General features: G+C 36.4%; 1 protein-coding gene across 4 annotated transcripts in view; it reads left to right on the top strand.

The window, feature by feature from the left end:
- The window catches only part of NUP62CL (nucleoporin 62 C-terminal like), an 85418-nt gene that overhangs the window by 32775 nt on the left and 25241 nt on the right, over positions 1 to 27402 (top strand). For all 4 annotated transcript variants that reach the window (XM_060086939.1, XM_060086937.1, XM_060086940.1 and 1 more), the window contains 6 exons: positions 3939 to 4098; positions 8241 to 8391; positions 8650 to 8699; positions 8845 to 8979; positions 10677 to 10788; positions 14296 to 14362. In XM_060086939.1, coding sequence (XP_059942922.1) covers positions 3939 to 4098; positions 8241 to 8391; positions 8650 to 8699; positions 8845 to 8979; positions 10677 to 10788; positions 14296 to 14362 — 675 coding nt within the window. The remainder of the gene's footprint in view (positions 1 to 3938; positions 4099 to 8240; positions 8392 to 8649; positions 8700 to 8844; positions 8980 to 10676; positions 10789 to 14295; positions 14363 to 27402) is intronic.

A 27402-nucleotide genomic window follows, 5' to 3' on the forward strand; every position in this document is an offset into this window, starting at 1 on the left:
TTTAAAGTGACCCAGTACATTGGGATTCATAGAGTTTTATTCTCTAAAAGTTAATTTAAGGTTTGACCTGTATTAAAGTTGACCCTCTCCTTAAGCTGATTACAGGAGTTTCTGTGGACCTATCCTAAATTTGTTTCTGCCAGTTAGCCACTCGTTAGGTTGTAAATTAAAGAAAACTTGGTTATCCATTGCCTTTTAGCTGTTGTGAGCTGGGTGGTTAGAGGTCAGTTACTACTTAAACCTACCATTTAAGTCAGACTCCACTTTAGGGAAGTCTTGTTTGTTCTGACTTTTAAAAGTTTACTTAGGGCTGAAATGAATCTTTCTTCAAACCTGTCATAAACTAAAAGTCAGTCCCTGTTAAGTTTAAAATAATTATTCCTAAACAGAGATGTAAACCATCTTTTGCATGACCAACACTTAACTGAATTTCTACTGTGTACTCAGCTAACTGGTCAACCTATGAGCATTATGAAGGGCATGGCTTGAGAATTTTAAAGGTAACCATATTTGCAAAAAATATAACACATAGTTTCCCTTATAAAATGCTGAACAAGAAATTGATCCTTTCAGTTGTGGGCGGAGTCACTGAAATATGCATTTGCAGGCTTTTTGGTGACTCTGCCGTAACTCACCCCCTACCTAGCTGAGTCTTAAGATTCCTTCCTGCAAACTTGTACCTTTGCTACTAGCCCATTCCATCCACCACTGCCTTATGTACTTACCCACCTCCCCATCAGATATGTCTCAACTCAATATCCCCAACCCAGAGTTGTTTTTTTCCCCTACTCACCTTTCCTCCTCCCCAAGTATATTTACTTGCTCAGATTCTCCATCTCACAAATTAGCCCTGTAGGGCAGCTTTCGGGTATCTCTATCTGTAAATTTATAGCCATTTGAGATTATTCTCTGCCCTAGGTATAATCAGCAATTTTTACGAGAAGCTTGCTTGTTATAAATCTCATCTTTTGCATTAGTCTATGAAAGTAATGATGTCCATTCCTAGCATGGAGTAAGATACATAGTTGTTGATCAGAGACAGGATAGGAAAATTGGATAGTAGGATCTTTTAAAGGATGGTCTCAGTATTTTTATGTAATGATTTTTAAGATCATCAGAATGAGATTTATTTAAATGTAAATCCAAATTTGGTATGCAATTATTTTCTATTATTTGTAGAACAGTGCTTCCCTTTTAGTACACAGATAACATAGAGTTGACTTTATTTAGTTTGGACCAAAGTTGTAACTTGCAAAATCACACTGTGATAGAACCTTCATTCCCAAAACCATTGCTTCTTTTGGTGTTAATTGAAATATTATTGTTATTTGAATATTGTCTACTATGCCAGAGCTAATTTATACCTTTTAAAAATACCATGAAAATAAGGAACAAAGGTAAATACTATATAAACAGTTTAAAATAATCATACCTTTTTTTATGACTCAAGATTCCTTTGTGTTTAGACTGACAGGTATTAATTTCCTGAAGGTATCGCACAGCATCTTTGGAGAGCTGTTCATTTGTCTGTTAACCTCTTTCTTTAGTGGTAGTGATGGTAGTTGCTTTTTTAAAAATTATAAAAACCATACACACATGCATATATACATATATCACACCCTCTAGAGAAAACAGTTTGGTGCTTGTCTTAACAGGCTTTTTTCCAAATGCTTACAAACATACATTAAATTTATTTGTTTTACAAAAATGGGATACACATAGACATAATCATAGAATTTGCTGTTTTCTCTTAAGTATACATTATCTTTGGACATCTGTCCATGTCAGGAAATGCTGACTTAAAAAAAATCTTTGGGTGAAGATAAGCTCCTTTACAAGAAGGACTTGTTTTTTTCTTAATTGTTTTTCTGTTTTTTTTGCCTTGAATATAGTAGTTACACAATGTTAGAATGAATTAATCAATAAAGGGGGGGTCTTGATAGTGTCATTAATTTTCAGCATTTCTGGGGAGGGAATTCTTTTCAGATAAGACTTTTTATTATCAGATGAAGAGCGTGATGACCACATGGCTGTAAAGAATGGAACGTGGGATCCAATCTGTAACCTCTCCAGTGTCCTGAGTGATAGTGACCCCGGGGATCCTTTGTGACTAGGCATGGTCTTCTCTTGTGGTGCTCATTCCATTTTCACAAAAGCTAGCCAAAAGAATGGGGGAATTATTGTAAGGATCCTTGTGCCCAAAAGGGAAATGAAATCTTGTGGAAATCTAATACAGGTATTATCGTGGCAATGAACTTCAAGGAAAGTGGAATTTAGAAGTTGTTCTGAAGTCAGCTTTAGGGACCTCCTGGATCTAATATTGCATAAACATAATTCAGCTATTCTCCTTTTGTCTGTTTTTTTCTTTTTTTTTAACTTCCTTTTGGTTTCTTTACCTCTTTTTCTGCTTTATATTCTTAATTTTGACTTGCTCATGACTCTTTAATTCTACTTTATGTTTTTCCTCTGTCAGTCCTTTCAGCTCCCTTTGCCTGTTGTCTGATTCTTTCTACATGTTTGGAAATATTTCCAAATTTCTGCTTAGAGTCTGATTCTTTCCATATTTCTGGAAATATTTCCGTATTTTTACCTACCATCTGATTCTTTCTGCAGTTCTAAATTTTTGAAAATGAGATTCTGACCTACCTTATCCCTGTTTGGCTAGAGCTTTTTGTGCCAGACCCTCTCATAGGCTGCCAGTAGCATATGGGATGGCTTCGTATACTTCAGATGCCCACCCTTGTCAACTGTGAACTAGGATCAAAGGACAGAGTTACTGAAATAAAGAATAGGTGTCTGAGCCTGATCCCTCAGCAGGAACAGAGTAGGCCAGTTTCCCTAAGAATAGGCAGTGCATGTTGGCAGTCACCATGATATATGTATTTATCTAGGGTGGCAATTAACCTGAAAGTATTGCTAATTGGGAAAACAAGGCTAATGTAAAACAAACAAATAATTGTATACATGTTATAATATATTTTTATAACAGATTTCTTGTTACAGAAGCAGCATTTATCAATTACAAGAACATTTGAAAATACAGAGAACCAAAAAGAAGAAAACACTTCCAGAAAACCAACCACAATTTTCTGTGCATTGTTTGTTAAGTGCTCACTGTGTAAGGAAGAACCAAAAGTGCTATAGAAGTTCAGAAAACCAAGAGATAACCATGAGTAGAAGAGAAGTGGACAGTAAACATGGGGAAGGAAGAATCTGAGCTTGGCCATGATGTGTACTGAGAATTTCATGTACAGAAGACAGGGCATTTTAGTAAGGGTGTAATAGAAAAGACACATAGAAGAGAGGTCTGGGCTGTAGATAAAACTTTGAGAGGCTTTTAACTATAATACTGGCTAAGATGTATGCCTACTATGGGCTATGGTGTAGAGAAACAGGCAGTCTCCCCTGTTGATAGGAATGTAAATTGGCAAAGTCTTTTTGGTAGGGGAATTGGAAAGTAATATTACAATTTAGAGCATGCTGACCCTTTGATCTAGCAATTTCATTTCTAGAAATTAATTACACAGATATATTCACATAAGTATGCAAAGTTATAGATGTACAGAGATTTTGTGTAAGATTGCAATTATTCTTTCCTTGAAAGTTTAGCAGAACTCGCCGGTGAGGTCATCTGGGTCTGGAGTTTTCTTTATGGGAAGAGTTTTGAGGATTGATTCAATTTCTTTAATGGTCATAGGTCTGGTTAGGTTATAAATTGTATTTTTCTCTACATTTATCCAGGATTTTAAGTTGTTAGCAGGAAGCTTAATCCAGATACCTGGCCTGCTATATATTATAGCAACATTGAGTTAAAATCACACAACTTGGAGTTCAAATTCACATTAAAAAATACTTCTATAGTTTTTCATCCTGAATAATCAAGGACTGAATTTAAAAATTTCTTACTTATTACTAACATTATACACTTTATTTTCCAGCTACAACGTCAACCATCACCACTACCACAGTCACCACCACCAGCACCAGGACCAGCACCACCAGTAGCTTTACCATGAATCTAAAACCACTGACATCAACTGGCATGAATAACACTGTTCCATTTGGCATGATTTCTAAACCTTTTACTTTGACCATTAGGTAAGCCTATTTATTTGAAAATTCGTGTGAGTCTCATTTTCTTTGTCATATAGAAGGCATAGTTTGCTTGTACATCTTTAGAATGGTGTTTGAAAGTTAGGTAAATGACTCAGATTCGAGGAGCAGTTAGGGAAAGGATTTCTGTTGCTTAGGAAGTTGAACAACGAAAAGGATATCATTGTCTTCTGAATACCATTATAATACAATTATTACTATTGCTAATAATATATAATATTTATTGTGCGATTACTATATGTTTAGAAATATGACAGTGCTTTACAACATCATACCATTTAATCCTCATAATAACCTTATGAGGTAGGTACTATTTTTGTTCTCATTTTATAGATGAGTAAACTGGAGCACATAAAGATTTTATAATCCACCTCTGGTCACACACTTGGTAATGGTTGAGCCAGGATTTAAATTCAGGTAGTCAAACTCTAGAGCCTGTATTCTTACAATTTATGCCATGTTCATCTCTAAGTATTTGGGTTTTTTTTTTACAACTTTATTGGAGTATAATTGCTTTGCAGTGTTGTGTTAGTTTCTGCTGTACAACAAAGTGAATCAGCTATATATATACATATATCCCCATATCCCCTCCCTCTTGAGCCTCCCTCCGACCCTCCCTATCCCACCACTCTAGGTGGTCACAAAGCACCGAGGTGATCTCCCTGTGCTATGCGGCTGCTTCCCACTAGCTATTTATTTTACGTTTGGTAGTGTATATAAGTCCATGCCACTCTCTCACTTCGTCCCAGCTTACCCTTCCCCCACTGTGTCCTCAAGTCCTTTCTCTACATCTGCGTCTAATTAAACTTTTTATTTTGAGTTAACTGTAGATTCACATTTACTTCTAAGAAATAATACAAAAAATTATGTGTGTACTTAACCTAGTTTTCCCCAATAATAATATCTTGCAATACTATAGTACAATATCACATTCAGGATACTGACATTGATATAGTCAAGATATAGAACAGTTCCGTCACAACAAGGATCCCTCCTGTTGCCCTTTTATATCCACACTCGCTACCCTCTTCTCCTTTCCCTGAACCTGGGCAACAATTGCTCTGTTCTCCATTTCTATAACCTTGACATTTAAAGAAATGTCATACAAATGGAATCATACAGCGTGTGACCTTTGGGGACTCTTTCTCCCACTAAGCATAATTCCTTGAGATAAAGTTGTCATGTGCATCAATAGTTTGTTCTTTTTTATATCTGAGCAGTATTCCATGGTATTACAGATGTGCCATCATTTGTTTAACCATTCACCCATTGATGGACATCTAGGTTGTTTCCAGTTGGGGACTATTAATGAATAAAGCTGCTATGAACATTTATGTACAGATTTTTGGTGAACCTAAGTCTCATTTCTCTGGGGTAAATGCCCAGGTGTACAGTTGCTGGGTGATATGGTAGTTGCAAGTTTATTTTTTTAGGAAACTGCTCTAAATCTTTTCCAGAGTGGCTGTACCATTTTACCTGCCCAGCAGCAATGTATGAGAGATCCACCTTGTCCACATTGTTGCCAGGATTTGGTGTTGTCACTATTTTTTACTTTAGCCCTTCTAATAGATATGAGGTGATATCTCACTGTGGTTTTAATTTGCATTCCCCTGATGACTAATGATGTTGAACAGCTTTTCATGTGTTAATCTTCCATCTGCATGTTTTCACTTGTGAAGTGTCTTTTCATATATTTTGTCCATTTTCTACTTGAATTTGTTTTTTGACTGAGTTTTGAGAGTTTTATGTATTCTAGATACCTGCCCTTTGTCAGATATGTGGTTTACGAACATTTTTTCTAACTCTGTAATTTGTCTTTTCATCTTTTAAAGAGTATTTCACCAAACAAAACTTTTAATTGATGAGGTCTGATTTATCAATTTTTCCTTTAATGAATTGTGCTTTTAGTGTCAAGTTTAAGAACTCTTTGCCTAACCCTAGGTCCCAAAGATTTTCTCCTAATTTTTTTCTAAAAGTTTTATAGTTTTACATTTTATATTTAAGATTGTGATCTCTTCTGAGTTAATTTTTGTATAAGGTGTGTGTTTAAATTGAGATTCTTTTTTTGGGGGGGGGTCTATGGATGTCCAGTTTTTTCAGCATCATTTGTTGAAAGGCTATTTTCTTCCATTGAATGGCTCTTTCACCTTTGTCAAAAATCAATTGGATGTATTTGTGTCAAATGCTTTTTCTGCCTCAGTTGATAGGATCTTTTAAGATTTTTGTTCTTTAGCTTCATGATATGGTGAAATATAGTCAATGATTTTCAAATGTTGAACCATCCTTGCATATATGGAATAAATCCCACTTGGTCATGATGTATAATTTTTTAATACATTATTGGATTCAGTTTACTAGTATTTTGTTTGTGGGCTTTTGTATCCAAGTTCATGAGAGATATTGGTCCATAGTTTTGTTTTCTTTCTTTTTTAAATTCTGTCTTTGGTTTTGATATCTGAATGTTACCAGCCTTATAAGATGATCTGGGAAATATTCCCTTCTCTTCTATTTTATAGAAGAAATTTTGTAAAATTTGTGTTAATTCACTAAAAGTTTGGCAGAATTCTCCAGTGAAACCCCTTTTTAAGGAGCTTTTAAATTATAAATCAATTTCTTTAGTGGTTCTAGGACATTCAGGTTATGTTTCATCTTCCATGAGTTTTAGTAGTGTGTGGTTTTCAAGGAATTGGTCTGTTTCTTGTAAATTGTGGAATTTATGAGTGTAAAGTTGTACATATTTCCTTTTTGTCCTTTTAATAGCTATAGGCATACTCCCCTGTTTCATTTCTGATATTGGTGATTTGTAGCTTTCTTTTATCAATTTTAGTCATCTTTTCCCAAAGGAGTAGCTTTTATTTCACTGATTATTCTCTATTATTTAAATTTTCAATTTCATTGACGTCTACTCTTTATGAATTTTTGCCTTCTGATTGCATTGGTTTTATTTTGCTCTTTTTTCTTGAGGTATTAACTTAGATTATTGATTTGAGACATTTCCCCTTTTGTAATGTAAAGCATTTAGTGCTATAAATATCCTTCTTAGCACTGTGTTAGCTTTGTACTACATCTTCTATAATGTTGTATTTTCATTTTCATGCAGTTCTATGTACTTAAAAAATTTCCCTTGTGAATTCCTCTTTGACTCATAGATTATTTAGAAGTGTGTTAATATCCAAGTGATATCCTCAGTCAGTCTTAATTTTTCCAGTGGGTATAGAGGTTAAGCTCTCCACTTAGCCTTGCTGACATAGGGGTGGTGGGAGGTGGAGTCCTTATTAGCCTGAGTTGCATTACCTTGTTCAGTCTCAATGATGCCAGGTGGGTATACAGGTTCAGGTCTCCATTGGCCGCCACTGACACTGAAGACAAGGGGTGAAGCCTCATGGTAACTAACACTGTTTCACCCTGCCTTATTAAGTCTTGTTGCTGCTGGGTGGGGATTTAGGTTCAGCTTATCACTGGACCTCGCCAACAATACCCTAGTGGGGGAATTGGAACACTGCCTGCCTCTGCTGGGCTGGGAATTGATGATCACCTCTCCACCCAGCCCTCCTGACACTGCCCCAGCAGGGAATCAGAGCACTGCCTGGTTCCACCAGTCCCTTGATGGAAAATAAGGTACCTGTTCAGCCTATTTGATACCACCTGGTAGAGGAATCAGAGTTCCCCTTAGTTCTGCCCAGTGGAGGGTGGAAGATCAGCTGCCTACTCTGTCATGGATACTGCTTAGATGGGGAGTGGATCACTTTGACTAAGAGCTGAGGGGACAGGGAATCCTGTCTCTTTGGCTGCATAAATGCAGAATGGAGCTTACATCATGCTGAGTTGAGGGAGAAGGAAGGGAGCAGGTTGTGGCACAGACTTTAGCTGTTCTTACTGAAATTTAGTAGATGTCTTAATAAATCTTTATTTGCTATATTCCCTTAAGATAATTTCCAGAGAGTTTGAATGGTTGTTTTTAAAATAATCTTTACCAGTTATGGTGGTTTTGTTGGGGAGCAGGTCTGAGAAACTCCTCATGTGCTGTTTTCTTTTCTAAGTCCTCATATGTTGTACTAAAGTATAAAAAAATCTGATCATACTTTTGAAAGTATGATCATATGATCATACTGTATCCTTTTTTTTAGTGAAATCGTAACTCCTGTGATGACATATGGTCAGCTGCGTGGTCTGGTAAGCAAATGGAGCCTTGAGTTAGAGGATCAAGAGAAACACTTTCTTCACCAGGTCACCCAGGTCAATGCTTGGGACTATACATTGATTGAGAATGGTGAGACGGTAAGAAGATATTCTCATTAATCTACCTGCATTGTACAAGTACTTTCAGATGAACACAGGAGAGTAGACCTGTGTTTAGTGGTTAATGTTTCCTTCCAATATTAGTGATAAACTTAAAAATATTTTCTTTAGGTAATAAGTGCCCTGAATTAGGAACTCTTTCATACTTGAAGTGTATATGAGAAAAAAAAATACTGCTGTAAAATTACAATGTAAATTCAAATATTTACACTACTGTATTCTTATTTTCCTTTATAGACTATTGCTTTACATGGAGAAGTGCAAAAGGTGAAACTGGATCAGAAAAGGTAGAATCTTAGATTCCCTAGGTCGAAAGATTAAAGATCTCTTTCTTTGTCCAGTTGTTTTTCCTTGTTATAGTTTATTGACATTTATTTTGTCACTCCAAATTCCTTTCGTCAGCCCTTCTATTGACTTGTTTTTTTTTTTCAGGCTGGAGCAAGAATTGTATTTTATCCTGTCACAGCAGAAAGAACTAGAAGATCTCTTGACCCCTTTAGAAGAGTCTGTAAACGACCAGAGTGGGTCTGTTTATCTGCAGCATACAGATGAGGAGCGTGAGAGGACGTAAGCAATTGAATAAAGATTGAGGAATGGGGCAGGACTTAGCTACCAAAAAAGGGGAAAAATGGTATTGAAAGGCAGGGAATAAAAAAGTTGATAGAAAAGTGCAAGTTCTGGTAGTTGCCATTTATCACCTTATTTGACTATTTTCTGTTTATCTTTTCAGGATGCTTGAAAATGAAGTAATCATTCTGGCAATTTTGTTTTATAACATTTTGTACACTGTTATTAATCTCAAGCTTATACATGACCACTTATATAAAGTTTTTATATTTGTCCAATTTGTTCTTAAATCAGAAATACCAATTTTATATATGTGGTGTCATGATATTGTGGAATATTTATGATCTCCTATTTATACTGACTCTTTTAAACCTAATGTTCCTTCAGTTGCTTCAGTGATAAATCCATTTCCTATTTTAAAGGCAATTAGTTAATCTGGGGGCAAACTGCATGGCTTTTACACGTTGAATGATATTGTCAATGTCTTGGGTTGGATATATTTTATTTGTGTGTGATTCAGTCTTTACCTTTGGTCAATATATTGCCAATGTTCCCACAGTAACTTTATCTCTTTGGACCTGAGATTTGTTAATCAGGCCAAATTATAAAATGCTGTTAGGAGAGCTTGTATGAATGGCTACATAAACTAGATTGAGGTTAAATCTGACTCATTTTATCAATGGCTTATTAGTGAGTCAAGACTGAGCTTATTTTTTAAAACCTTGCAAGTTAGCTTTTTTGTAGGTGCATTAAATGCGGTAAGTACAGCTAATCTGTATGGACCCTAGTTCTGTTTCTGCTTTTGTATTTCAGCCTTTGTGAATATTTCTTTCCTTTGCATTGACTATTCTATGCATTCTTTCATTTTGGGGGGGAAACATAGATTTACATTTTCAGCCATGAGATCCTAACTGTAGGTTGAAGAAATAATTGAAACATTAGGTTCTTTCCAATTGCTTTTAGGTTGTCAGATTTACATTGTGTTGGAATCTTTACTAGAATCTTCAACAATCTAGGCAACCAATTACCTATAAATACTTTGGGACAGAAAAGTAGTAGATGGTTATCAATAAATCTAATTGAATTATTTAATATTTATAGACATTAAGATTGAAAAATCCTCTGGTCACTTTAATTCTTATAAACATATTCATTGACTAGGCTAAGAGTGTGTGTGTGTGTGTGTGTGTGTGTGTGTGTGTGCACGCATGCACAAATAGTTGGTGTGGAAATCTTGAGAATTCAGCCAACTAACCAATTTGTTGTGAACTTAGCAGATTTATCTGCCTTTGATTATTGTGAATCTCATTTCTTAAAATACCTTTTGTTGGATGATGGAGTATATTTGTATAAGGTTTTAGTTTGAAAATTTATGTATTCAAAATTGTTGAAGACATCTCAGCATTTACTAAATATTGCCAAACACCAAATAACTTCTCACATATCTAAGTGACCTATGGGTTTATCCTGATACCTAAAAAGAGGGTAAATAGGTGACTGTAAAAATGACAAGATGGATAAAAGCCTTCACCTATGGAATCTTTTTAGAATATGGTCATGAATGCTACATCCATTTAAATGAGAAGGTAGGGGAACGGGGCAAATCCAGTTGGTGGTATCATTCTTTGTATGTCAGTAACAGTGCATAGTGGAGAAAACATTTCTGGTTAATCCCTTTATTTTACCTACCTTTTCAGTTACAAGTTAGCAGAAGATGTAGAAGCTCAGCTGAAACGAACGGCCCAAGATCTCAAGGACATTATTGAGTACCTGAATACATTTGGAAGTCCTGCTGACACTACTGACCCGGTGTGTTAACTGCTTTATCTATTTAGGCAACCAGAATTTAGTATGAAATTAGCATTCTGTGGTTCCTTTAGTTAGTTACCTTCTCCTGTCCACTGTAGTGCTCCTTACCTGCCTCCAGAGATATGAAGATTTTGGGTGTAGTTAGTGGGGCAGGAAATATTTAGGAGCAGAAAAGGTTGTGAGTTTTGTGTGGTTATTCCCAGGAGGGTAAAAAAAATTACTGTTCTCCCAAAATTTTCAGGGTTTTCTCTCTGTTCTTCCTATAAGTATGTCCTTGTTCTTATTTTTCTGTTCACTTACTCGTTAGCTAGTTTATTCTTCCTTTTACATATTAATCTATATATTCATATAACTGTAAGTGTGTGTATATATACATATATATGTATGTATACACATGTTTGAGTCTGTTAGGTATATCCAGGCAATCCTTAACTTATAATTAGGATATATCTCAAAAGTTTGATAAGTCAACTACAAGATTTAAAAATATATTTTTCCATAGATATTGGTTAAGTATGCTTATTAGGTTTCCACCTGCCTTGTGGAATCCTAGTTAACTCATAACGTAAATTTATTGTGACATGAGAAAATACAGCCGAGGCTCCAATTAGAGAGTTGAGATTTTTGAGTTAATTTGGAGGTGAGGAAGGACTGGTTTATTTTCCTTTTTCTATACTCTAATTAAAGAGCTTATTTCCTCAACCTTTCCCTATTGTTTTAGCTGCTAAATGGAGTCCTCCTTTTCCCCTCTCCCACCCCATGGCAGTGACGATAAGAGGAATCTCCCATTGTGGGAGCTTCCATTGTACTTTCTATCAGTTGATTATAATTAGGAGTGGAGCCAGGTGCTGGATAGGCGAGGATGAATTAGTAGTAAGTAGTAATTATTCTTTAGTGAACTCTTTGTCAATTATACATAGACAGTTCTTTATCTATATACATATTACTAGCTTTTTTAATTAGAAAGAGAGCATGGTATAGTTGAGAAAGCACTAGAATTTTATTCAAGTCACTTAATCTCTCTGGGTCTTGGCTCCTTTTGCAGAATGTCAAGGGTGGACTAAATGATCTTGAAGTCTCCAGCTATAAAAATTATGCCATTCCCTACTTTGGGTGAATCTAAAATTGAATAATTTCAGATATAAATTAGTCTGGGATTATACATGCTACCATCTGCCTGTGTTCACGCAGATGCAGGAGTTGACAATATAGGTTTTCTTTTTAGTGAAAGATTAGATCACCATTGTGATTCTAAAATTCAAACTTGTTTTGTTGTCATAGAACTTTGATGCATAGATAAATACATGCATACTTAGACATGAAGCAGAGCTGATGTCTAATCTCTCTGTGTTGAATTAATATAAAATGAGTGTTCTGAACAGAGTAAGTAAAAGGAGACTGTAGTCCCATCCTTATCCTTTTTCTCTGCTTAGCCTTGGATTGTTTTATTTTATTTTAGTAGTGGGGAGTAAATGATTTGAGTATTTTGGGTTTTTTTTACTGGCAAGGGTGATTGAGATGTTTAAGATGAGTGAATTAAAGGATAATTGCTTCTTGATAGCAGGACAAAAGAAGCAAGAGATCAGCAACAATTCATCTCTTTTCTCAGATAGCATAAATCATTGGAGAGGAAGCAGAGAAAACATTTGTTGAACAATATTATTCTTGTAGATAATTAAGTGTAACCAGATCAACAGAGCTTTGTTATTGTGGACCATACACCAGGGTAGAAAAATAGCAAGTATGTTCAACAGTATTCATGATGATGAGACTTACCTGTTTATTTTCACCATTTTTGAGGGGAGATAGGAAAGACCACCTAATATCTAAAATTTTTATTAAGCAAGTTCATATTATGGTATATGATATTCAGCCTCATATTTTTATAAAAATTCATTGTTCCTACTACAAATTATATTTCTGTTATATTATGATACACTAAATTTGCTGTTTTATTACATACTGTTTAAGTGTGGTAACATTTTCATTTCTTCTTGTTTTCAGTATTATCCTGGAATTTGCCAGAATATTTGTCAAAAGTGTTCTAACATTTTTAAAAGGATTAGTATTGTTGTTACAAAGTTAAAGCATATGCTTATTCCATGTATTAAGCTCGGGAAATATGGAAATCTGTAAAGAAAAGTAAAACACCTGTGTTACCAGTACTATGCTAATATATTAGTGTATTTCTTCCAAGTACTTTTGCTATGCTGGTAAAAATACTTATTTTCTTTTAAATAGCTTCGGAAACATACCTATATAAAGTTTTGGATTCTGTCTTCATTTAATATTCTTTCATAGAATTTTCCCAAAATTTTAACCATTCTTTGAAAATATGTTTTAATGCCTCTATAATATTTCATTAGAGATGACTTTACCATAATATATTTAATCATTTTCTATTGATGGAGATATTGTTTCAGATTTTTACCACTGTGAAATTAAGCTGTAATGACCAGTTGTATGTTTAGGTTTCATTATTTCCTCTGGATAGATTCCTAGAAGTAGAATATACTAAGTTAAAAGGTACGAATGTTTTAAGACTTTGGTATATATTGCAAAAATTTACATTTTGAAGGGCTGGGTCAATTTATATTACCATAGGTTGTATATGAATGTACCTATTTCCCCCACACACTTGACAACTGAGTATTACCATTTATTAAAAATTGCTATTTGAAAATCTTGCCACTGTGCCAACAAGGATGGACCTTGAGGGCATTATGCAAAGTAAAATAAGTCAGATAGAGAAAGACACATACCATATGATCTCACTTACATATGGAATTTGAGAACAAAAACTAAAACTAAACCAAGCTCATAGATACACAGAACAGATTGGTGGTTGCCAGCGGCTGGAGGTAGGTGGTGGACAAAATGGGTGAAGGGGGTCAAAAAGTACAAACTTCTAGTTATAAAATAAATAAGTCATGGTGGCTATAGTTAATAATAATACTGTATTATATATTTGAAAATTGATAAAAGAATAGATTGGAAAAGTCCTCATCACAAAAAATTTTTTTTTGTAACTGTATGGTGGATGTTAACTAGACTTAATGTGGTGATCATTTCACAATATATATGAATATCAAATCATTACTGTGTACACCTGAAACTAATACAATGTTACATATGTCAGTTATACCTCAATAAAAAAGTTGATTTTGTTGACAGAAGGTAATATTTTTTAAAATATTATATGAATTTCTTATCCTGTCAAATGTCTCTTAATGTTCTTTACTTATTTTTGTACTATAGAAGTCAGTTTTTTATTGAATTGTAGAAATTGAATTCTTGACAGTTACAAAATAGATTGAACTAATTTATAGATGTAATGAGTATTACAAATATAAAATAGCAAAAAAATGCAATTAATATTTAGCACATTCTCAGTCAATTTCTTACCAGAAGAAATGAAAATAACTTCCTAATTTCAATTTTTTATGTTTATTTTTTATTTACGATATCAGAAAAATCATAATCTAAAAATCCTGTGTGTGTTTTTAGCTCCAGCAGATCTGCAAAATTCTGAATGCTCATATGGACTTTCTACAATGGATTCATCAGACATCAGGTGGGAGTTTATTTGTACCCCAAGTTATCTGTAAGTAGAAAATGTGATACAAGTCAGGTTTTGTGCACCATGACCACACTCAAATAAGAGCTCAGTTGTAGGCGTATTATTTAACACATGGTATGTCTATATTAATTCTGAAGAACCATAATTGCTTATTTTTATAAAATGAAACACAGGAAGGATAAACTAGAAACTGATGAAAATAGGGGATGTTTAGGAATGAGGTGGAGGAGATAGGGATAGAAACCGTACTTCTGTGAGTATACATTTTTATACAGTTTTTGACTTCTGGACCATATAAAAATTTAAATACTCAAAAATTTAAATTAAGCCAAAAATAATGGGAAGAAAGACAAATGCTAAAATTGAATACAAAATGAAAACAAATAAACCTGTGTAACTAATCTATAACATAAATGTGCAGCTCAGATAACTTTTGTACATAGTGTTCTTGATGATGCATCCTTGCTAGGATGTAAACTTAATGATAAAAAGAACTGCAAAGAAATCTTAAGCTATCTTAATAAGTTTATCGTTAGTTTCAGAATTATACTATGTATTATATATGCATGTGGTATAATAATATTACTACCATTATATATATTATAGTAGAAAGCAAATGCACGAGTATATTGATAATAGAAACCAAGATTTTCATTGAAAGATAAAAGAGATATATTTTTCTTCCTTTCATATTTTTTATTATAAATTTGAATTGTAAACATCAGTATGAATTCCTATTTCATTTTTCTGTACGTGGAAGGGGCCAAGAAGCAATGACACACCCTGATAGCAGTGAGCACATCTAACACCTAGATCTTGGTTTCTAAATACCATTACTATTAAAAAGGAACCTTGGAGAAATATCTGATCTCAAGTCTCAGGCAGGGAAAGTACAGGGTGAGTTTGGCACTTTTCATGCCAGAAAACAAAGATTGTTCAACGACTTATGAGGTTATATCAGGATACAAGATTGTGCTTTAATGGGCTTCTACTGGCCAAATCAGGTTTCAACATCAAAAAGAATAATGACAGTGATGGATTATAACACATTGAGGGAGAAAAAACTCATGAGTCCACAGTGATACTCCAAAAAAAAAAGAGAGAGAGAGAGAGAGAGAGAGAGAGAGAAATAGAAGGTACAAGGAAAAGTCTTTATAGAAGCATGACAGCTAATAATTGTAGAAGGAATGATAGGATTAGGGAACCACCATTAGAAACACTTTCAACAGAATACATTTATTAAGCTTTCCCTGATCTTGAGTACTCGGCCTCATTTAAAAATGTTTCAACTGTCAGTCATTTCTTGGCAGAAAAAATATACTAGCAGGAAATGAACCAAATATAAATTGCAAGTTACTGAATTATTTTTAAAATTTTATTTAGGTATAATTTATATACCTCATTTTAATTTAATTTATATACACTCATTTTAATTGTACAATTTAATGAGAAAGCCACCATGTTGTAGCCCCAGCTCAATGATTGAATGATTCAGGCAAGGGTCATCAAGGGATGCTAAAACCATTGAATTTAAAATTGTTGGGGAACAGGATATTTGCATAGTCTCAAAAATATTACTCTACACATTACTTAAAAATTACAAAGGAGCAAATGTACCTTTGCAACAGTGCTGACAAGTACCACTTCAATCAAGTGATCAAATTTAGTACCACCAATAGTGGGATAATGACATTGTTTGCCTCTTGATCTGACATGAGAAGTGCACAATATCCCATATATAGGATTCTTTTTAAAAATGTTTAACCTGAGTCTAATAATAAGAAAATAATCAGACATTCTATGTGTGAGACATTCTGGAAGATAATGTAGTGTTCTTACCAAAAATGTTTAACTGAATCAAGTCACAAGAAAATAATCAGTCTATGCATGAGACATTCTGAAAGATAATTGGCTTGGACTCTTGAAAAATCACTCATGGGAAACCAAAAAATTCAAAACAAAAAAATTAAGGGGATTTTGTAGATTAAAAGAAATATAACAATCAAGTCTACCATATTAACTTTGATTAGATACTGGATTAAAGCCAAGAAGACATTGTTTAGAACAACTAGGAATATTGAATTTGGACTACACATTAAATATTAAGGAATTTTTTATTTTCTTATATGTCTTACTGTGGTTATGTAGGAAAATATTTTTATTCCTAGAAGCTGCATGCTACGTTATTTAGAGAAGTGTCATATCTCTACTTCTGTTTCAAGTGGTTCAACCAAAATCATTTGTGGAGAGAAAAAGATGGAGCGATTTGTGGCAAAATGGTAAAAGTGGGTTAATCCAGGAAAAGGGTATATAAGTTTGTGACTTTTACTATTCTCTCAGCTTTTTAATAGATTTAAAATAAAAATTGGTTGGAAGTGATTTTTATACACTTTTGCCTAAATATGGAATATATTGAGACCTCAGTAATTGAGACAAATGGGGGCTAGTTAGCCAATCAGAGTTACTACTTTTAAAGATGTAGTATGGGGGAGTTGGGGGAGGATGGCAGAAGAGTAAGACGCGGAGATCACCTTCCTCCCCACAGATACACCAGAAATTCATCTACACATGGAACAACTCCTACAGAACACCTACTGAACTCTGGTAGAAGACCTCAGACCTCCCAAAAGGCAAGAAACTCCCCACGTACCTGGGTAGGGCAAAAGAAAAAAGAACAAACAGAGACAAAAGGATAGGGACGGGACCTGCACCAGTGGGAGGGAGCCGTGAAGGAGGAAAGGTTTCCACACACTAGAAGCCCCTTCGCGGGCGGAGACTGCAGGTGGCGGAGGGGGAAACTTCGGAGCCGCGGAGGAGAGCACAGCCACAGGGGTGCGGAGGGCAAAGCAGAGAGATTCCCGCACAGAGGATCGGTGCTGACCAGCACTCACCAGCCCGAGAGGCTTGCCTGCTCGCCTGCCGGGGTGGGCGGGGCTGGGAGCTGAGGCTCGGGTTTCGGGTTTCAGTTGGAGTGCAGGGAGAGGACTGGGATTGGTGGCGTGAACACAGCCTGAAGGGGTTAGTGCACCACGGCTAGCCAGGAGGGAGTCTGGGAAAAAGTCTGGAGCTGCCGAAGAGGCAAGAGACTTTTTCTTCCCTATTTGTTTCCTGGTGCGTGAGGAGAGGGCATTAAGAGCGCTGCTTAAAGGAGCTCCAGAGATGGGCACGAGCCACGGCTAACAGCCCGAACCCCAGAGTCAGGCATGGGACGCTGGGGCTGCTTCTGCCGCCGCCAAGAGACATGTGTGCGAGCACAGGTCACTGTCCACGCCCCCCCTCCAGGGAACCTGTGCAGCCTGCCACTGCCGGCATCCCGGGATCCAGAGACGGCTTCCCCGGGAGAGCGAATGGCACGCCTCGGGCTGGAGCAACATCAGGCTGGCCTGTGCCACCACAGGCTCACCCCACACTCCATACCCCTCCCTGCCCCCGGCCTGAGTGAGCCACAGTCCCCGAAGCAGCTGCTCCTTTAAACCCTTCCTGTCTGAGCGAAAAACAGACGCCCTCTGGCAACCTACATGCAGAGGCGGGGCCAAATCCAAAAATCATCCCAAATTGAGGAAGTGGACTTTGAGAACAAGATTTATATTTTCCCCTTTTCCTCTTTTTACAACGAATTATCCCAAATTGAGGAGGCGGACTTTGAGAGCAAGATTTACGATTTTTTCCCCTTTTTGTCTTTTTGTGAATGTGCATGTGTATGCTTCTGTGTGAGATTGTATCTGTATAGCTTTGCTTCCACCATTGGTCCCAGGGTTCTATCCGACCTTTTTTTTTCTTTAATTAAAAAAATTTTTTTAATAATTATTTTTTTAAAATTTTAATAATGCTATTATATTTTATCATACTTCATTCTATTTACTTCATCCTTTCTCTTTTTCCTACCTTCCCTCCTTCCTCCCTCCCTCCCTTCTTTCCTTCCATCCATCCTTCTTTCTTTCTTTCTTTCTGCTTCTACTAATTCTTTCTTTCTACTTTTTCTCCCTTTTATTCTGAGCCGGATGGATGAAAGGCTCTTGATGCTGCAGCCAGGAGTCAGTGCTGTGCCTCTGAGGTGGTAGAGCCAACTTCAGGACACTGGTCCACAAGAGACCTCCCAGCTCCACATAATATCAAAGGGCGAAAATCTCCCAGAGATCTACATTTCAACACCAGCACCCAGCTTCACTCAACGACCAGAAAGCTACAGTGCTGGTCACCCTACACCAAGCAACTAGCAAGACAGGAACACAACCCCACCCATTAGCAGAAAGGCTGCGAAAAAATATAATAAGGCCAAAGACACCCCAAAACACACCACCAGACGTGGACCTGTCCAACAGAAAGACAACATCGAGCCTCATCCACCAGACCACAGGCACCAGTCCCCTCCAACAGGAAGCCTACATGACCCACTGAAACAACCTTAGCCACTGGGGACAGACACCAAAAACAACGGGAACTATGAACCTGCAGCCTGCAAAAAGCAGACCCCAAACTCAGCAAGACAAGGAAAATGAGAAGACAGAAAAACACACAGCAGGTGAAGGAGCAAGATAAAAACCCACCAGATCTAACAAATGAAGAGGAAATAGGCAGTCTACCTGAAAAAGAATTCAGAATAATGATAGTAAAGATGATCCAAAATCTTGGAAATAGAATAGACAAAGTGCAAGAAACAGTTAACAAGGACCTAGAAGAACTAAAGACGAATCAAGCAATGATTAGAAACACAGTAAATGAAATGAAAAATACCCTAGATGGGATCAATAGCAGAATAACTGAGGGAGAAGAACGGATAAGTGACGTGGAAGATAAAATAGTGGAAATAACTGCTGCAGAGCAGAATAAAGAAAAAAGAATGAAAAGAACTGAGGACAGTCTCAGAGACCTCTGGGACAACATTAAACACACCAACATTCGAATTATAGGGGTTCCAGAAGAAGAAGAGAAAAAGAAAGGGACTGAGAAAATATTTGAAGAGATTATAGTTGAAAACTTCCCTAATATGGGAAAGGAAATAGTTAATCAAGTCCAGGAGGCACAGAGAGTCCCATACAGAATAAATCCAAGGAGAAATACGCCAAGACATATATTAATCAAACTATCAAAAATTAAACACAAAGAAAACATATTAAAAGCAGCAAGGGAAAAACAACAAATAACACACAGCGGAATCCCCATCAGGTTAACAGCTGATCTCTCAGCAGAAACTCTACAAGCCAGAAGGGAGTGGCAGGACATATTTAAAGTGATGGAGGAGAAAAACCTGCAACGAAGATTACTCTACCCAGCAAGGATCTCATTCAGATTTGATGGAGAAATTAAAACCTTTACAGACAAGCAAAAGCAGAGAGAGTTCAGCACCACCAAACCAGCTTTACAACAAATGCTAAAGGAACTTCTCTAGGCAAGAAACACAACAGACGGAAAATACCTACAAAAACGAACCCAAAACAATTAAGAAAATCGGAATAGGAACATATGTATCGATAATTACCTTAAATGTAAATGGGCTACATGCTCCCAGCAAAAGACACAGATTTGCTGAATGAATACAAAAAGAAGAGCCATATATATGCTGTCTACAAGAGAACCACTCCAGACCTAGAGACACAAACAGATTGAAAGTAAGGGGATGGAAAAAGATATTCCATGCAAATGGAAACCAAAAGAAAGCTGGAGTAGCAATTCGCATATCAGACAAAATAGACTTTAAAATAAAGACTATTAGAAGAGATAAAGAAGGACACTACATAATGATCAAGGGATTGATCCAAGAGGAAGATATAAAAATTGTAAATATTTATGCACCCAACATAGGAGCACCTCAATACATAAGGCAAATACTAACAGCCACAAAAGGGGAAATCGACAGTAACACACTCATAGTAGGGGACTTCAACACCCCACTTTCACCAACGGACAGATCATCCAAAATGAAAATAAATAAGGAAACACAAGCTTTAAATTATACATTAAATAAGATGGACTTAATTGATATTTATAGGACATTCCATCCAAAATCAACAGAATACACATTTTTCTCAAGTGCTCATGGAACATTCTCCAGGATAGATCATATCTTGGGTCACAAATCAAGCCTTGGTAAATTTAAGAAAATTGAAATTGTATCAAGTATCTTTTCTGACCACAATGCTATGAGACTAGACATCAATTACAGGAAAAGATCTGTAAAAAATACAAATACATGGAGGCTAAACAATACACAACACAATAACGAAGTGATCACTGAAGAAATCAAAGAGGAAATTAAAAAATACCTAGAAACAAATGACAATGGAAACACGACGACCCAAAACCTATGGGATGCAGCAAAAGCAGTTCTAAGGGGGAAGTTTATAGCAATACAATCCCACCTTAAGAAACAGGAAACATCTCTAGTAAACAACCTGACCCTGCACTTAAAGCAATTAGAGAAAGAAGAACAACAATCCCCCAAAGTTAGCAAAAGGAAAGAAATCATAAAGATCAGATCAGAAATAAATGAGAAGGAAATGAAGGAAACGATAGCAAAGATCAATAAAACTAAAAGCTGGTTCTTTGAGAAGAAAAACAAAATTGATAAACCATTAGTCAGAGTCTTCAAGAAAACAAGGGAGAAGACTCAAATCAATAGAATTAGAAATGAAAAAGGAGAAGTAACAACTGACACTGCAGAAATACAAGAGATCATGAGAGATTACTACAAGCAACTCTATGCCAATAAAATGGACAACCTGGAAGAAATGGACAAATTCTTAGAAATGCACAACCTGCCAAGACTGAATCAGGAAGAAATAGAAAATATGAATAGACCAATCAGAAGCACTGAAATTGAAACAGTGATTAAAAACCTTCCATCAAACAAAAGCCCAGGACCAGATGGCTTCATAGGTGAATTCTATCAAACATTTAGAGAAGAGCTAACACCTATCCTTCTCAAACTCTTCCAAAATATAGCAGAGGGAGGAACACTCCCAAACTCATTCTCTGAGGCCACCATCACCTTGATACCAAAACCAGACAAGGATGTCACAAATAAGAAAACTACAGGCCAATATCACTGATGAACACAGATGCAAAAATCCTCAACAAATACTAGCAAACAGAATGCAACAGCACATTAAAAGGATCATACACCATGATCAAGTGGGGTTTATTCCAGGAATGCAAGGATTCTTCAATATACACAAATCAATCCACGTGATACACCATATTAACAAACTGAAGGAGAAAAACCATATGATCATCTCAATCGATGCAGAGAAAGCTTTTGACAAAATTCAACATCCACTTATGATAAAAACCCATCAGAAACCAGGCATAGAGGGAACTTTCCTCAACATAATAAAGGCCATATATGACAAACCCACAGCCAACATCGTCCTCAATGGTGAAAAACTGAAACCATTTCCACTAAGATCAGGATCAACACAAGGTTGCCCACTCTCACCACTCGTATTCAACATAGTTTTGGAAGTTTTAGCCACAGTAATCAGAGAAGAAAAGGAAATAAAAGGAATCCAAATTGGAAAAGAAGAAGTAAAGCTGTCACTGTTTTCAGATGACATGGTACTATATATAGAGAATCCTAAAGATGCTACCAGAAAACTACTAGAGCTAATCAATGAATTTGGTAAAGTAGCAGGATACAAAATCAATGCACAGAAATCTCTAGCATTCCTGTACACTAATGATGAAAAATCTGAAAGTGAAATCAAGAAAACACTCCCATTTACCATTGCAACAAAAAGAATAAAATATCTAGGAATAAACCTACCTAAGGAGACAAAAGACCTGGATGCAGAAAACTATAAGACACTAATGAAAGAAATTAAAGATGATACAAATAGATGGAGAGATATACCATGTTCCTGGATTGGAAGAATCAATATTGTGAAAATGACTCTACTACCCAAAGCAATCTACAGATTCAATGCAATCCCTATCAAACTACCACTGGCAATTTTCACAGAACTAGAACAAAAAGTTTCAAAATTTGTTTGGAAAAACAAAAGACCCCAAATAGCCAAAGCAATCTTGAGAACGAAAAACAGAGCTGGAGGAATCAGGCTCCCTGACCTCAGACTATACTACAAAGCTACAATAATCAAGGCAGTATGGTACTGGCACAAAAACAGTAAGATAGATCAATGGAACAGGATAGAAAGCCCAGAGATAAACCCACGCACATATGGTCACCTTATCTTTGATAAAGGAGGCAGGAATGTACAGTGGAGAAAGGACAGTCTCTTCAATAAGTGATGCTGGGAAAACTGGACAGGGACATGTAAAAGTATGAGATTAGATCACTCCCTAACACCATACACAAAAATAAGCTCAAAATGGATCAAAGACCTTGATATACGGCCAGACACTATCAAACTCTTAGAAGAAAACATAGGCAGAACACTCTATGACATAAACCACAGCAAGATCCTTTTGGACCCACCTCCTAGATAAATGGAAATAAAAACAAAAATAAACAAATGGGACGTAATGAAACTTAAAAGCTTTTGCACAGCCAAGGAAACCATAAACAAGACCAAAAGACAACCCTCAGAATGGGAGAAAATATTTGCAAATGAAGCAACTGACTGGGGATTAATCTCCAAAATTTATAATCAGCTCATGCAGCTCAATAGAAAAAAAACAGACAATCCAATCCAAAAATGGGCAGAAGATCTAAATAGACATTTCTCCAAAGAAGATATACAGATTGCCAACAAACACATGAAAGAATGCTCAACATCATTAATCATTAGAGAAATGCAAATCAAAACTACAATGAGATATCATCTCACACCAGTCAGAATGGCCATCATCAAAAAATCTAGAAACAATAAATGCTGGAGAGGGTGTGGAGAAAAGGGAACACTCTTGCACTGCTGGTGGGAATGTGAATTGGTACAGCCACTATGGAGAACGGTATGGAGGTTCTTTAAAAACTAAAAATAGATTTACCATATGACCCAGCAATCCCACTACTGGGCATATACCCAGAGAAAACCAGAATTCAAAAAGACACATGCACTCCAATGTCCATTGCTGTGCTATTTACAATAGCCAGGACATGGAAGCAACCTAAGTGTCCATAGACAGATGAATGGATAAAGAAGATGTGGCACACATATACAATGGAATATTACTCAACCTTAAAAAGACACAAAATTGAGCTATATTTAATGAGGTGGATAGACCTAGAGTCTGTCATACATAGTGAAGTAAGTTCAGAAAGATAAAGACAAATACCGTATGCTAGCACATATATATGGAATTTAAGAAAGAAAATGTCATGGAGAACCTAGGAGTAAAACAGGAATAAAGACACAGACCTACTTGAGAATGGAGTTGAGGATATGGGGAGGGTGAAGGGTGAGCTGTGACAAAGCGAGAGAGGCATGGACATATATACACTACCAAACGTAAAATAGATAGATAGTGGGAAGCAGCCTCATAGCATGGGGAGATCAGCTCGGTGCTTTGTGACCACCTGGAGTGGTGGGATAGGGAGGGTGGGAGGGAGCGAGATGCAAGAGGGAAGGGATATGGGAACAGATGTGTATGTATAAGTGATTCACTTTGTTATAAAGCAGAAACTAAATAACAAAAAGATGTAGTGTGAAAATAATACAAATCTTGTTTGGCTTTATAGATTCCTCATTCTCTACGTTAATAGAGGTCATCAACCATGAACTTCTTTTGCTTCTTTCCCTTCCAAACATACCTATATCATCATCTTTACTTCTTTCCTGTGTTCTATTGCTTTCTAAACTGTATTTTGAATCATCAGAGGGAAGTTAAATTCTATATTGCTTTAATATTAATTACCTGAGGGGGAGAGGTTTTTGAGTCAGACAGATATGGATTCAAGTCAAGGTATTACTACTTAATAGTTGTGTGACCTTAATTGTTACTTCATCTCTCTGAGTCTGTATCCTTATTTTTTAAATGAGGGCTAATTTTTACCTTTTAGGGCTTTTGTAAGGATTAAAGGAAGCAAAATTGAACTTTCCTTGAGCAGTGCCTGGCCCATGGTTGGTGGTCAGTAAATGACAGCAGCAGAACTGGTTGTCAGAGTTTACTGTATATAGGAGGGGCTGGGTAGGGAGAAGGACAAGAAGGGTCATATGGTTCAAAATGTCGCTATTAAATGAGTCTAGAGAAAGCAGTTCCACATAGATTATCATTGAAAACCACTTATCTAGAGAAGTTGTTAAGAACAGCTGAGATGTGGGAGAATGTCAGTGGCTAGAAAACAGTGAGGAATGAGATCAAACAAAGTTTCACTCAGTTGTATTCCTCTCTGTTGCATATTTTCCTACAATGAGCAATGCTTCTTGGATAGAGTTGGGGGGATGTCAAAATGTAATTAGGTAAAGAAAGATTATAGTGATTTTTTTTCCCTTGGCTGAGATCCTCTTTGTCATAAACGAAATCTCAAGGCTCTCAGCCAGTGTTTTCCTACTAATAAAATTAAGGTTGTTAGTGCTACAAAGAACTTACTTTATTATGTAAGTGAAGAAACTGTGGTTCAGAGAAGTTAAGTGACTTCCCTAAGAACACACAGTTAATTAGTGGCAGAGCTAGGAGCAGAATCTAAATTTCCTAATTATCAGAACAGTATTCTTTCTACTGGTATGCTCTTAAAACAGTTCTAATGTAGGCATCACTGGATATAAAAACAAATCTTAATCATTTACCTAAGAGCAGAGGACATGGGTTTTCAAAGTATGATAATGGTAGTACTTGAGTAGGATGTAAGTTCTAGGTGTCTGAGTAAAGTTTCAGTCAACACAGGGTAAAAAGGGTAAGACAATGGAGAGTAATGATTACTTGGAGTTACTTTTCTGCTAAAATTTGAGTTGAGCTGGAGGGGCAATGAGAGCTCATACAGGTTCCCAAATGAGACGGGGAAGCCACGATAATGGAAAAAAGCCTGGTGATTCTTCATACTGTGGGCTCCTTTTTTGCTGTTCCCACAAGGAACCTTTCCTTTTCATATCAGGAAAAGACATGATCAAGGAATGGAGAGTGGCAGGATTTAATTATGCTAAGAGAAGGGTTTTTTTGTTGTTGGTTTATTTTACTTTTTAATAGTTAAGGGGTCATGTCTGCTGAAATGGTCTGTGGACTGAGAAGTTTTAAGGTTAAACTTCTCAATGAGTCTCTTTATTCACATCCAAATAATAGTTATAAAAAAATACATGTGTTATTTTAACAATAGAAATAATTTAATTTTTTAAATTAAAGAGAAATCTGTAACAGTAAGGTTTGTTTTAAATAAAAATGATTTTAAAGCCAAAATCTCTATCTTGGAAGGTTTCTGGGAAATATTTTTATGATTTGATATCTTTAATGACAGTACAATTTTTATGCTATAAAACATAACTGTTATGCTATGTACTTAACTTAAAAATTAGCTTATCTTTAAAAGTCATTTGAAAATCATACACTGCAGTTTATATGTTAAAATATTACACTGTCCAATCAACTTTTCAATATCTATGAGTAAACAGAGAACCAGGCCCTTTTCTTCCTCTAACCCATATAGAACTGACAGATGGAACCAAACTAGGAAGAGATAAGTTTAGGAGTATTGAATTAAGGGAGTGTCTGAACATGTACTGCTATTGAACAGTTTTAAAATTTGATATTTATCCATTTTTTAACATTTTCTATGCCTCTTTTCCTCATGATTAATATAGCTAATTGAGAGTTAATAGTAACTAGAGTCAAATACTAGTTACCTCTCTTGTCTTTCTCTTTATACAAATTTTATTTATTTATTTATTTATTTATTTATTTTTGCGATACGCAGGCCTCTCACCGTTGTGGCCTCTCCCACTGCGGAGCACAGGCTCCGGATGCACAGGCTCAGTGGCCATGGCTCATGGGCCCAGCCGCTCCGCGGCATGTGGGATCTTCCCAGACCGGGGCACGAACCCGCGTCCCCTGCATCGGCAGGCGGACTCTCAACCACTGCGCCACCAGGGAAGCCCCCTCTTTATACAAATTTACAGCATTATTTCGAGGTTGGCTTGATGGCAATGCTGCAGTCACACATCTGTCTTCTCAGTTGGCAGTCATTGAAACTGCAGCAACTCCAGCTCTGCTGGGACCACTTATGACAGAGTTGGCAGTCAATCTGAGCCAATTTGTTGTTCATTTTAAATATATGGAGCTACTTCTTTTAGAGGAGGGAGGTAGGACTGAAGGGTAGGCGTTTTTTGTTTCTTCATATACCAAACCTTGTCATGTCTGTTAATATTTATCCAACACCAAAAGGGATGGGCAGTGGAAAATCTTATGCAGGTTGTTATTTGAAAGTTCCTTGAGTATTTTCATGAAGTGTCCCCAAACTTCATGACTAAAATATATTTCATCCATAATCATTGCAGTCTCCTATGGGTTAGAACCCCATAATTATTTAGTAGCTGCTCACAACATTTAGACTGCTATTTATGGCAGAAGGAGAAGAATCTTCAGAGTAACTAAAAATGCCATAAGGAATTTTGTGATATTTCTACAATATAGTTCTATTAGCAGTGGTCTGTGAACACCTTTTTTATTTTTGGCATAAAACATACTTAGTCATCTAGCGTGACTCTACTAACTTGCATAAAACGCCTTCAGGATCATTTTAGAGAAGCAACTTTTTGTGATATGTCATAATCATACCTCATTTTTATTTTTACCCAGTGTTAATATTTATTGTTTGAGGGATTATTTTAAATTAGATTTTTAAGGGCTGGGCATGTTGTTATCTTTTTTTTTTTTTTTTTTTTTTGCGGTACGTGGGCCTCTCCCTGTTGTGGCCTCTCCCGTTGCGGAGCACAGGCTCCGGACGCGCAGGCTCAGTGGCCATGGCTCACGGGCCCAGACGCTCCGCGGCATGCGGGATCCTCCCGGACTGGGGCACGAACCCGTGTCCCCTGCATCAGCAGGCAGACACCCAACCACTGTGCCACCAGGGAAGCCCTGTTGTTATCTCTTTTTTTTTAATTGAGGTATATTTGACATATAGCATTATATTAGTTTCAGGTGCACAG

This window comes from Mesoplodon densirostris, chromosome X, assembly GCF_025265405.1.
Source record: "Mesoplodon densirostris isolate mMesDen1 chromosome X, mMesDen1 primary haplotype, whole genome shotgun sequence".
Taxonomy (NCBI): domain Eukaryota; kingdom Metazoa; phylum Chordata; class Mammalia; order Artiodactyla; family Ziphiidae; genus Mesoplodon; species Mesoplodon densirostris.